This window comes from Myzus persicae, unplaced genomic scaffold (genome assembly GCF_001856785.1).
Source record: "Myzus persicae strain clone G006 unplaced genomic scaffold, MPER_G0061.0, whole genome shotgun sequence".
In the NCBI taxonomy this organism is placed as follows: domain Eukaryota; kingdom Metazoa; phylum Arthropoda; class Insecta; order Hemiptera; family Aphididae; genus Myzus; species Myzus persicae.
The window spans coordinates 168,077-180,446 of NW_019102529.1; the positions used below are offsets into that span (position 1 = coordinate 168,077).

Here is a 12,370-nt window from a genome sequence, read left to right on the forward strand (position 1 = left end):
TATTATTAAAATTATATCATACTCCAATAAATATTTTTTAGAGCTTACGTAAATGTATATTTTTTCTTTAAATTAGCTTATATTTCCACATTCTAACAATTTTGACCATTTTCCATTTCATTCAACTTCATCTATCAAGGAAGAATAATAAAATAATGAATGTAAATGTTTCCCTTACGAATTATATAGTTTGATTATTTACATTTACATTTATTAATATTTTTGATTTGTTTTTAATTATGTACATAATATGTAATATGCGCATATATTGTAAAATAATTATATGTATACTGGAAACTATAATCATTTTACAAGAATTAAATTTCGAACCAAAACTAGCGGGAATAGTTCGGACGACACATGGCTGCTTTCTACTCAATTGGCCACTGTCTTATATACAGGCTCTCTTGCTGTATGGGTCAATATAATTTGAATTTTTCATTTAATTTCAAGACAATTTTCTCGGTCTATTTGTATGCTACATATTATTATGATATTATGTAGACCTTTTCTTAATTCATTTGACATTAGTCAATTGATTCAAAACTACACATTATAATAGTCGTAGTTGGAATAATATGATTTTTTATGATTTTAACACGTATATTTAAGATAAATTAGTAAGAATATTGCAGAATATCTATTATTACAATACAGAATAAAACATTAAAATATTATAAATACATATTTTAATTAAAATCGGTTAATTATGATCTAGTTTAGGACATGTTTTAAAAGGGCTTGCCGTCCATCCATCAATAATTAGGTTTGTTACTGGAAATTTCTCACAATCGCAAAAGCCCTCATAATCTTCTGTATCAAGATGTTCAAGGGCAATTCCAACATAGGATTGTTTTGCGTACGCTCCCTAAAAAAAACCACAAAAGAATACTATAACTTAATGTATAACAATAACAAATCACTATGCCCATACAATGTAGAGATGTAGATAAAACGCTGATGCTCATTCGCATTCTAGAAAAAACGATATTTTTATATTAAAATGTCTGAAAAGACTATTAAACTATTAACCAATGCGATAGATAAGTGGTAGATCCCCACACAATACTGTTTAGCATGCTTGCGAGTGTGTACATATTAGTATATTACTAAATAATAATTCTGTGGTCCTGGGTAGAACAGAACGGACCCAGGTGTTAATTTAATTAACTTTTCAAGGAAGCCGTCTGAAAGTCGGAAAATTCCTACACGACGCCACTTCTATAGGTTCCGTAGTAATTACATTCAAAACAACGACAACAGCAACGACGCATCCGCTGTTCGTTACGTTTGTTTTACGCTTCCACCGTTCATTTCTCGTTTTACGAGTGTGCTTCTTCGTCGTCACCGGCAAGACAACCAGTTACCCAACTACCAGATGTGCAAGTCATGTCTCAAACCTATTAGATCTCTCAATCGATGTATTCATAGGATGGTTATAAAATGTTTACATTCAAACTTTTCAGTCAGGAGGTCGTTACAGGAGTTAACATTCGAAAAGTTCCACTGGTTGGTATCATAGGTAGAACTGGTAGAAGGAATACTCAACTCCACACTCCATTATAATCAAACCACTATTATTCTTGCGCACTCGCCCTCCCTCTTTAGTAGTTGCACCACTGATAAATCTTAGTATACACGATTTACCCTGATCGAAAGCATATCTTGTTTTTATAAGGTTTTCTTATCTTCAACTTCAAAATAGTCCATTTTATCCAATTGCATCATCTTTACTTATATTATGTTCTAAATAAGAATGTACTACCGGATTTCTTTACGATTACAATATAATTCCATTAAATAACTATTAAACGGAGACTTTGTGTGCACAATAAGATTTCAGTATAGGTATTTACTTGATCATATGAAAGTTTTGAAGGGTTAGTACACCATTGAGATAAATTAGTTGGATTTGTACTGCTACAATACTGTAATTAAAACGAAATAATATTTTTAGAACGGAACCACAAAAGTGTAAAATCTAAAAAAAGAGAAAAATACTGTAATCTGCGGCTTTCAGATTACTATATTCATTGTTTTCAAGTATAATATAGCTGTATTGCAGCGGTTCCCCAACTGTGAGGGGCGCCACTCTAGGGAGACGTGACCTTACGGCAGGGGCGGCATGAGGGGCAAGGTAAATATTGATATTTTTTAATCAACAATAATTTTGTTGAAACGTCTTAACTATTCTAAACAAATATTTCACTATGTTCAGTATAACTTTAAGTCACTTTACACAATAATATACTTGATTCGGGGATTTCCGTAATAGTTATTATAGCTATTAATGTTTAGGGTGGTGTGAACTAAAAAAGTTTGGGAACCGCTGCTGTATATAAAAAATAATAAATTACATCATATTATGTTTATCAAACTGACAATATTTTCAATTTTGAAGTAGGTATGTACATAAAATGTTGAATCTTTCGTTCAAATTAATTTGATTCCTAGTAAATTGACTTTGATATCATTGCATTGCTAATTTAATCACTTTAATACAAATTGTTAATTTCTATGAATTGACTATGCTTGAGGAGTACAAATGGATAGTTGATCATGTGCAAGTTATGGATAAATAATGTAAACACTTATTCACACCTAAATTGGTGGGTGATTGTGCAGATATTATAATTTTGGAATATGTCAAAATTAAAAACATGACTATTTTAATATATCATTGTCATGAAGCGATGTGAAATTTTTAAAATACATAAATATTAAATTTTGAAAGATAAATATATAAATTGTTGTAGTAGGTACATTGAATGTCAAATTTTTAAAGTATTCAAATATAAATGAGTCTTGATAAGCTTCGTGGAGTGGCACAAGAGAACTTATTATCTATTTGTTCTTCATTCAAAGAGTAAAAATGAGTTTTTATCAAAAAGCGAACTTGAAATTGTTATTTTTTTAAATTGTATTTTTCAATTACATTTGTCCTTAATATTTGTCATTATTCCTGACATTGGAAAAATAAGTAGTTTTATTATATTATGCTCTGATTAAAAAAACTATACTATGCAAAATTAAATAAATATCTATTATAATATCATTAATCATACTATTGAATATGTTGTAATACACCAAGGACTTTTGGGAACAAGTTTTTTTGGAATTACTGGAAGCATTTGAATCATAGCATATATTTTTGATTTATCCATAGATGAATTAGTTATACCACCATTAACTTGTTCCTGAAAAAAAAGGCTTTAATATTTTTTTCGTTTTAAATTGGCATAATATGTTACTGTTTTTAAGAATAGGTACGTACAATAGTTACCATATCCAAAATATTAGATGTTATTGGACTGAGACCATATTTTACTGTATCGTTGTCACATATGTTTAAATTTGACCAATCAATGATATAAAGATCCAATGCTTCATTTGTTATTGAAAAATCAAAAACTTAAAGAACACAATCAGAATATAAAGAATTAATTTAAAAATTATTTAGGTTTACAATAACAATATATTCTTCTTATGAGGATTAATTGAAAATTTAAAGGATTAATTGAAATATAAAGAAATAATTTACATATCAAGCGTTATGGAATACAATAATTTATTGTCCTTGTAGATATATAAATGCATTTTACTTACGTGAATTATTCGGAAAATTGAAATAGTATGAACCAGTTATGATTAAACCAACTATTAAATTATCTGTTTTATTTTTAACTGCAGACACAAAGTTACTTAATTTTACCGCAAAATCTATTACGGGAACCTAAAATAAATACATTCAATTAATGCTAAATAAATACAACATTTTAATCTATAGGTTGATTTTTTTAAATTTGTATTTTTTTATGTTGCATTGATTTTATCCGTTTAACAATGCTTTCAAATGAAATCATTATGCACAAAAAATACATACATATTACACATAGTTTTAAAATTAATACAGTCATCGTTTTCCTCAGAATCTAAGATAAAAAAATTGAATACAAGGTTTCTCATAAGTTGTTAATATAATAATTTAATATTAAATATGCATATGACTGATTTTTTAATTAAGGATTTCATGTTCATATGTTGTCAAAAATTTGTAATATCAAGGACATTTGCAAATAATTTTGTACCCAAAAATGTTTAAAATATTCAATTATTATAGTTAATAATTGACAATTGAATCCAACATTTCTCACAATTATTTCATACCGTTATCCTAACCTAACAATCAAAAAATTATATAATATTATAGTTTTACTTTTATACCTCTTTTGAGTTTAAACTTTGAGGAAATAAGATCTGCAAATGAAGAAAAACGATTTATTGTATTACTTATTGTAATTCAAAAATATTACTTGAGGTACTTGTTTATGTTGTTGCCGATAATATTCAAAAGTATAGAGTTTTTTTACTCGTCGGCCCTCTCCCATAAATTACTAACTAGATCTAATTTAATTCAAAAAAACCCGGCTAAAAGAAAATCTAACATTTTCATTATTTTAAATGATGATGAGAGATACCTTCAAAAGACAAATCATTTTAATATTCGTACTTTAAAACTATGATTGAATAAAAAATGACTATGTCCAATTGTACTCACATCATATATGTATTTACAATAAATAAGAATACCATTCACTTTTGATGCATTTAATAAATTGATTAAAGGATCAAAAAAGTCTTTCTGAAATACGCCTGTATCCGGGGGATCAAATATTGCAGGCCAATCATCTTCACACACGAACCCAATGCTTGTGTAAACAGTTTTCTTAGCTTCTACTAAGCTTGTTATTATACCTTTAATCATTAAAATTTCAACATAATAACATACGTTTTTTTATCTATTAAATTGCATTTTTTTCTTAGTGAGATAACTAATACGCTTGTCTATTTGTAATCAATTTTATTAGTTGATTGACCATTGACATTTATAAAAAATGACATCTGATACGACATGTGGTTTAAACATTTTCTTTAGGCTTTGTTTTTTTTTTTAAACTATACTTAATTTATCTTTGTCATTATCAAGACTTAAATCATCACGAAATAAACACAAGGGTGTTCACCATAGCATATTAGCATTGGTTGTGCACTACCTATCCAGTTGTACTTTAATATTTCATATAATATATTTACACGCTTATGTTTGAGTACGGTATTCTGTTTGCTCTTAATGTTCCTTAAATAAAGCGGATCGCCTCAAATGTATAATAAATGGGACTTTGTAATATATGTCCATATAGCAAACGCCAAACATACGAAATCAGTTACATGTTTGTGTATTTAAGTTGTTTATAATTACCTTTATCTGATTCCAATATTTGGTCACCCTCAGTACGGTCAAAAGCAAATTGAGCTACTGCAATTATATCACAACGTTCTGGCAGTTGAGTTATATTGAATACATAAGTACTTTTCCAGATTTCTCCAACTAAATTGCAAATTACCTGATTTTTGACGCCCGAGTCATCTTAGAAACATATTTAGTTTATGCAATAAATAAAAAAGTGAAAAAATTATTATTCTAAGCAGTGGCGTAGTCAGGATTTTTTTTCAAGGGGGCTGATCAATTTTTTACATAGCGGTGGTTTAGTTTTTGATCGAATACCATAGACCATTAAAATTTTTTTTAAATTTTATTAAAATTTCGGGGGGGGCTGCAGCCCCTCAGCCTCCCCCCTGGCTACGCCACTGATTCTAAGTATTTTCAAAAAGTGAGTAAGTAGGTCTGTGCTGCAGTAGGTTAGTAGTTCAATTTGAATTCAATGATATATAATTGCACTTAAAAAACAATTTACAACGGAGACATTATGACAGTCTATGTTATTGAGCTTATTTAATTTTTAATTGTATTTCTTTTATAGAAACTAATTAGTAATTATATATCATTCGTCTTAAGAATAAGCTTTAAATCATTCTAAATATTTTTTTAAATGTCATTGCGTACATAGTAAAATGTTATATCATATTATGTATAAAAGAGTCAAGTAAAAACACTGATAAAATTAAATATTTATTTTTAATAGAAACCATTGATTTACCTTGTGCTGTAAATGGTGGATAAAGAAATACACTAAATATAAACACTATTTGGCCTTTAATTTTAATTTTATATGAAATGTCTGAGATATTGTTTTTATTTAAAGTGATAACTAATTATTTCCGTGCAATAATATTTCGTTGTCATAATTATTTTAAATGAATGATTCTACTTTTATTTATTATTTGTGATTTATTAATTGTCTAAAAATATTTTTTCAAATTAAAACAAATAAAATAACATCTGCGATGTCCATTTATTAAAGAAAAAAATTGAACATTACTGTATAAAATTACAGGTGAGTAAATAAAACATAACTCATAATTATTATATTATAATTGAATCATCTAATCTTTAGACAAAATGTTTTAACATTTTTTTAATGTACATCAGTGGCGGCTCGTGAACCGTAAGTGGGGTGTGGCAGATACGTATTTTCAAAATATATTAGAGACAAATTGCTGTTAAAATATAAAAATGAGTTTCAAGTTAAATTTTAAAATTCATATTTAATTCTAACCTTTAAGAACATATAAATAATGAACCATGTCATATTTAATATTTATCTCAAATGTCAAAATAAATTCAAATAAATATACATTTATGTATAAAAAATGTTATTAATTATTATGTTAAATTATAATTGTTATTTGCTTGAGAAGAACCGATATCTTTAGTTTATGATAAAAATATTGTGGGTAGGTAATAGATAGGTATACACTTTTAGTACACGTCATTACAATAACCTCCCAGTTCCTATTTCAGTTTAAGTTACTTCAATTCGATAGATGACTAATGGATAATGTTGACAAACTTTGAGGCCCGAATCGTTCAGCCTCATTTCATAATAAAATTCTTACTGCCCCCCTCTACCATGATATATTTTATAATCGTACGGCCGTCCAACTCGTCTGAGGCTAAATATTACTAGCCCCTCGGAACTCTTCGATTTTCATCGAGATCGTTTTATCATTCCACGAACATCTTCATCGTGATTTTTGATAACAGTGATGTATTCTGTACTATATGGTACTATGATAATTAATATTTTAAACGACAAAATAAATTTGTTTTGTTATTTTAATGATATGATATAATAATAATAAGCTTTTGTATTTTAGTATTATGGACATAAGTCATAAATTATTCTATGGCTTGCTTACATTTTAGCATCCCTGTTAAAAAAATTTAAACAATAGAACTGTATACTCATACAATGAGGACCGTAGTAACCTGTATATTACACAATATTACAGTAATTTGTTCAAAAAATTCACTAGCACACACATTGTAGAGAAAAATGACAACATTTTTACTGCTAACTTATATAGTTAATAGATAAACAGCCATACAGGAAGTAGCAGAACCGGATTGAGACTTTTTGGCCCACTGAGATTTTAAATTTTTATAGGCCCTCAGCGAATTATTGGCCTGTTTGACAAAAAAAGTTTTATGGTCACTCTTTTAGCATGTGTTTCAATTCATAATTGTTTATCTAAAGCAAATGTACAAATTATCCAATACATTAAATTAAGTTATTTAGTATACTCGTACTTAGCTTTATTATTAAAAAAAACGCAAAATATAAGTTTAGGACTAGGTACTTTTTTTACACATTTAATTTTATATTCATCAGCCATCATGATATTAGTATGAGTAGTATGGCCATTATTTTTAGTCAATTTTTATGACTTTATAATTTTAAAATTTGATTTATGATAGATAAATATTTATATAATTAGATGTACGTATGTACATGTAATTTAACACAATACATTATTTTGAAGCGGCCCACTGAGATTTTCTCGGAAGCTCGCCGGTTCAATAAAATGCATTTTTAACATGATCAAAATAAACTCTATTCAAAATAGTTTTAATTGTGTGTAAGATTAAGTGTATGCTATTTAAAAAAAAACAGTAGCTTTATGTTATGATAAGTTAGAATATTATGTGTGAATTGTAAACACAATAATTTAAAACTGTACCTTTTTTTTAACAGTCACAAATGGACAAGTAGGTGTATGTACATATGTAGATCCAAATATTGATTACAATAGTTATATATTATTAAATTGATTAATATTAAAATGTACACTAATCAAAATTACACAATTTATTTTTAAATAAATTGTTACAACTTAAAAATAACAATGTACCAGAAAAAAAATTGTTAGATAATTTTTAGAATAATTCAGGTATACAGTAATTTGGGATATATAGACGAAAATAATATATAATTATATAGAAAAAAGGAATAATGAATAAGAATAACAAATTTCACTTTAGTCAAGTAAAAAGAGAAAATTCATAGTTATTAATTATAAAATAAAAACTAAATATATTTATCAAAAACATGTAACACAATAAAAATTATAAAAAAAAAATCACAAAAACATTTATTTTAAATGTAGCTCATTAATTAAAACTTAAAAACACAAAAGCAAACGTAAAAAAAAATTATTTAATTTTTCTAAAAATAAAAATATAATAACTATACAATGTAATTAACTATAATACTTAGAATTATATTAAATGAATGATTATTTTGTATTTTTGTATTCTTAATACATATAATATTTAAATGGAATAGTAATCTATGATAATTAATAATATGTTTTTAAAGTAATAACAACAATAGTATGTAAAAAATAATAATATAATATGTATGTATTATATACACACAGTCATTATTGTAATTTGAACACATCTATAAAACAAAATATATTTGTATCATATATTTTGAATTGTGGATTAAACCACATTTAGTTAACTTAAACCTTTCATCAATTCATATCAATCACAATAGGGACTAATATAATATGTATTATATTTAATACAAGATTATTATTTTTTATTTCATAAATGTATGAAATATTATTTTTTCTATCACCACTTGCAAATTAAATAAAAAATATTTTGTAAAATAAAGACTTACTACTAAAATGTAAAATGTTGTAATGTACTTTAAGTAAAGAAAATACATACAAGAGTTTAAACAAACAGTTTGTAAATTAAATAAATTATTTCACTAAAAATATTAGGTAAAGCAAAAGAAGACTTAAACGAGTTATAAATAATAAAAATAAGATATACTATGAGATTTTATGAATACAATAAATTGAATGACACTTTAAATAAAAATGGTGTTTCTATCACATATTCAGGTTTAAAATATTTACCTAATCATATTTTATTCAATACAATTGAAGTAGCTTAAGATTTAATATTGCTGTGTCAATAAATAGTTACCAAATTTTTTTTGTAAGTTGTATGAAGTAATGACGAATACATAAGTTCCAAGATGTTGTCCCTTGGTGATGATATAAATATTGTCATAAAAATATTACATATTAAAATGTTCTTGTTGAGTAGCTGTAGCAGTCATTAATCCATTTGCGACGATTGCTGCAGACACAGCTTGATTAAATACATCATCACAATCTATTTCTGGAGGTTTACTTGGAGGTTGTGACACAATCTAAAATTAAGGAAAACATCTATTAACTGCAATAAAGATTATATTAGATGGTCATTAAGGTACTAACTGTTATATTTTGCAATTGCGGCTGATGGAAATTATGACTTTGCAGACCATGTTGTTCAATAGCCATTTGTACAGCAGTATCTTCCAATACACGCCCATTATCAGATTTTCGTTGAAATTCAAGCCACAAATCTTTAACCCTGTTGGCTTGCTCGACAAGATGGTTGAGTACAGCTGATCGGTGAGAGGCTATTTCCATTTCAACATTCAAGTGATTGTCGAGTATACAAAGGCCGTGCATATGATGCTCCCACCGTTCTTGGCGTTGTCGGGCAGATTCGTCGCGTGATAGGTCGTCAGTCATTTTAGTCTGTTTAGTCAAAAAAAAGAAACACAAATGTGTACTTCAATAGTGAAACTTCAAAAGATTGTGCGAGTATGAAAAGTGGGTTAAGACAGTCCTTGAACTGAGTCATATGTCTTACGTGTACGCCATAATAAACTTACTTGGTATGTGGGTAAACAAGATCGTTAACAAATTTGCCAGGACATTGTAAATTGTTTTTACAACTTAAAATATATTTTTTTTTTTCAAATTTTACGATACGAATTCGGGATTCGGGAAACAGTAATATTTTTAATTATTATTTATTATTATTATTGTTTTTGATAAGTCAATATTATTATACATTGATAATTATATTTGTTTCCATGATTTTGTATATATAATAATAATATCAGAGTGTAATTGATGAGTCGACTACAAGATATTATTATCTCTGGTCGATAAGATAAGTGATAACAATTATTATTTAAACATATTTTGTGACATCTCCGCTCTAGAAATAATTAATAATATTACACGTTTTGCAGTTTCACAATTTCACATCAGATTAATAGTACATAATATAATTGTCTTATGTTCATTCGTCTGTAACGTGTCTGTTGGCCTATTAAGTATTAAATTCATGTTTTCGACCGAGGAGGAAGTCTCACGATGAAATTGAACGTAGTCTTCCTTCACCCAGATCTGGGCATTGGCGGTGCCGAACGGTTGGTGGTCGACGCAGCCGTGGCGATGAAGCAATCTGGCCATTCAGTGCAGTTCGTCACCAACCACCACAGCGTCTCGCACTGTTTTGAAGAGACCAGGGACGGTACTTTACCGGTAACGGTAGTTGGCGATTGGCTACCGAGGACGGTGTTCGGCAAGTGTTACGCTCTGTGTAGTTACGCACGCATGGTGTACGCCGCATTGTATTTGACGTTTTTCAGTTCCATCAATCCTAATGTGGTGTTTGTTGACCAGATATCGGTCTGCATACCCATATTAAATTGGATGCCCTGCAAAGTCCTGTTCTACTGCCATTATCCCGATCAACTGTTGGCCGCGCATGACAACGCTCTGAAGCGATACTATCGACTGCCATTGGACTGGCTAGAAGAGAAGACCACTATGTGCGCTCACATGATCTTAGTTAATAGTAATTTCACATTAGATGTCTTTAAAAGTACATTTAAAAGCATTAAGACACTGCCAACAGTCGTCTACCCATCCATAAACACTGCGTTTTTTGATAATACCGAAACTATACAATTGAAAGATATAATGAACTTGGACAATTGTAAATATATCTTATCCATAAATAGGTTTGAGAGGAAGAAAAATCTAGGCTTGGCAATCCATAGTTTTAACTTGTTATCTGACAAGAAAATAAAACTTGTCTTGGCGGGGGGTTATGATCCTTTGAATTTAGAAAATATTGAATATTTTCATGAACTGGTAAATCTTGTTCAAGATATGAAACTCAATGAACGCGTTATATTTTTGAAATCTCCATCGGATGTCATAAAAATATCACTCCTTAGGAATTGTCTATGCTTGGTATATACTCCATCCTTTGAACATTTTGGTATTGTGCCATTAGAAGCCATGTACTGTTGTAAACCAGTTGTGGCAGTTAATAATGGTGGACCTAAAGAGACTATTGAAAACGATCATAATGGATACTTACGAAATGCTGAACCTGAAGATTTTGCTGATGCTATAAAACGGCTTGTAGAAATTGAAGGAAAAGCTGAATTATTTGGAAATTATGGAAAAAAGAGATTTGATGAAACTTTTTCGTTTGGGGCATTTAAAAATAAAATAGATAGTATATTAGAAAATGTGTATAAGTCTGAATAAAATACAACATATATTTTTATTTGTGATACTCGCTTATAAGTCTTACATTATTTCTATTAATCAATATTTTAAGTTTATTTGACACAAACATTACTTATATTGATTTAATTTATTCGTATGGTTAATATTAAATAATGTATTTATGATTACAATACGTTTAAAAATTGGGGCACTAAAGTTACAAGCATATTATTAACCATTATAATAATTCTTTTTTTCTTGTAATTTTGTTTTTATTGTTATACTTTAAAAGTAAATTTTAACATTTCACCATTGTCTATTTGGTTTCATATTTACATTTAAAATCATCTAAATTTATAATTATACAATTTAAATTTTATTTTAAAATCTGTTATTTTTATATTTTTATAATCTAAAATTTCTAGGTATGCTAGGATAAAAAAAAATTCCCCTTATATGTACCAGATTCGATTAAAAATATTTTAGATACTGAGCGGAGCTATGCAAATGTAATAATTGATTTTATACGGAAGTATGTTTTTTATTCATTTAAAATTTTTTTGTGTATTTATAGCAGGCACAGATCCAGAGCAAAGATCTGGGGAGGGCACAATTTTTTTATTATTGTAAAATTACAATATTGAAATCACTGTCCACCATGAACTGAGATAGTACTACCCTAGAATGATAAGTATAATAATGTATCATATTATCAGACATACATGTAATTTGAAATATA

At 27.9% G+C, this 12,370-nt stretch overlaps 3 protein-coding genes across 4 annotated transcripts; 1 reads left to right on the plus strand and 2 right to left on the minus strand.

The window, feature by feature from the left end:
- Nucleotides 1-645: 645 nt before the first annotated feature.
- LOC111032462 lies at nt 646-6,546 on the minus strand. The gene is made up of 8 exons (XM_022312809.1): nt 6,519-6,546; nt 5,261-5,428; nt 4,559-4,755; nt 3,607-3,733; nt 3,275-3,411; nt 3,066-3,197; nt 1,857-1,928; nt 646-868 (listed from the first exon to the last, which is right to left on the minus strand). The coding sequence occupies exons 1-8, from the start codon at nt 6,544-6,546 to the stop codon at nt 704-706; spliced, it is 1,026 nt and encodes a 341-aa protein (XP_022168501.1). The 3' UTR covers nt 646-703.
- A 2,343-nt stretch (nt 6,547-8,889) lies between these two features.
- On the minus strand, nt 8,890-10,133 carry LOC111032459. Of its 2 annotated transcripts, XM_022312804.1 has the most exons (3): nt 9,990-10,133; nt 9,544-9,852; nt 8,890-9,476 (listed from the first exon to the last, which is right to left on the minus strand). In XM_022312804.1, exons 2-3 carry the CDS (start codon nt 9,844-9,846, stop codon nt 9,342-9,344), a joined length of 438 nt encoding a protein of 145 aa, XP_022168496.1. In that variant the 5' UTR covers nt 9,847-9,852; nt 9,990-10,133; the 3' UTR covers nt 8,890-9,341. The 2 variants fall into 2 exon arrangements, with proteins under 2 accessions (XP_022168496.1, XP_022168497.1); XM_022312805.1 differs by lacking the exon at nt 9,990-10,133 and having other exon boundaries at nt 9,544-9,964.
- A 148-nt stretch (nt 10,134-10,281) lies between these two features.
- On the plus strand, nt 10,282-11,706 carry LOC111032458 (alpha-1,3/1,6-mannosyltransferase ALG2). Its single transcript, XM_022312803.1, has one exon. It carries the CDS (start codon nt 10,480-10,482, stop codon nt 11,668-11,670), a length of 1,191 nt encoding a protein of 396 aa, XP_022168495.1. The 5' UTR covers nt 10,282-10,479; the 3' UTR covers nt 11,671-11,706.
- The last annotated feature ends 664 nt before the right edge of the window (nt 11,707-12,370 follow it).

Excerpts from the sequence above, each read along its gene's own strand:
- LOC111032462 (XM_022312809.1), bottom strand. The coding sequence starts at position 6,546 with ATGGTTCATTATTTATATGTTCTTAAAG. Across the intron at positions 3,734-4,558 it reads ATTGTAAATACATATATGAT|GTTCCCGTAATAGATTTTGC; the intron begins GTGAGTACAATT and ends TATTTATTTTAG. Across the intron at positions 869-1,856 it reads CAAAACTTTCATATGATCAA|GGAGCGTACGCAAAACAATC; the intron begins GTAAATACCTAT and ends GGTTTTTTTTAG.
- LOC111032459 (XM_022312804.1), bottom strand. The coding sequence starts at position 9,846 with ATGACTGACGACCTATCACGCGACGAATCTGCCCGACAACGCCAAGAA. Across the intron at positions 9,477-9,543 it reads CGCAATTGCAAAATATAACA|ATTGTGTCACAACCTCCAAG; the intron begins GTTAGTACCTTA and ends CCTTAATTTTAG.
- LOC111032458 (XM_022312803.1), top strand. The coding sequence starts at position 10,480 with ATGAAATTGAACGTAGTCTTCCTTCACCCAGATCTGGGCATTGGCGGT.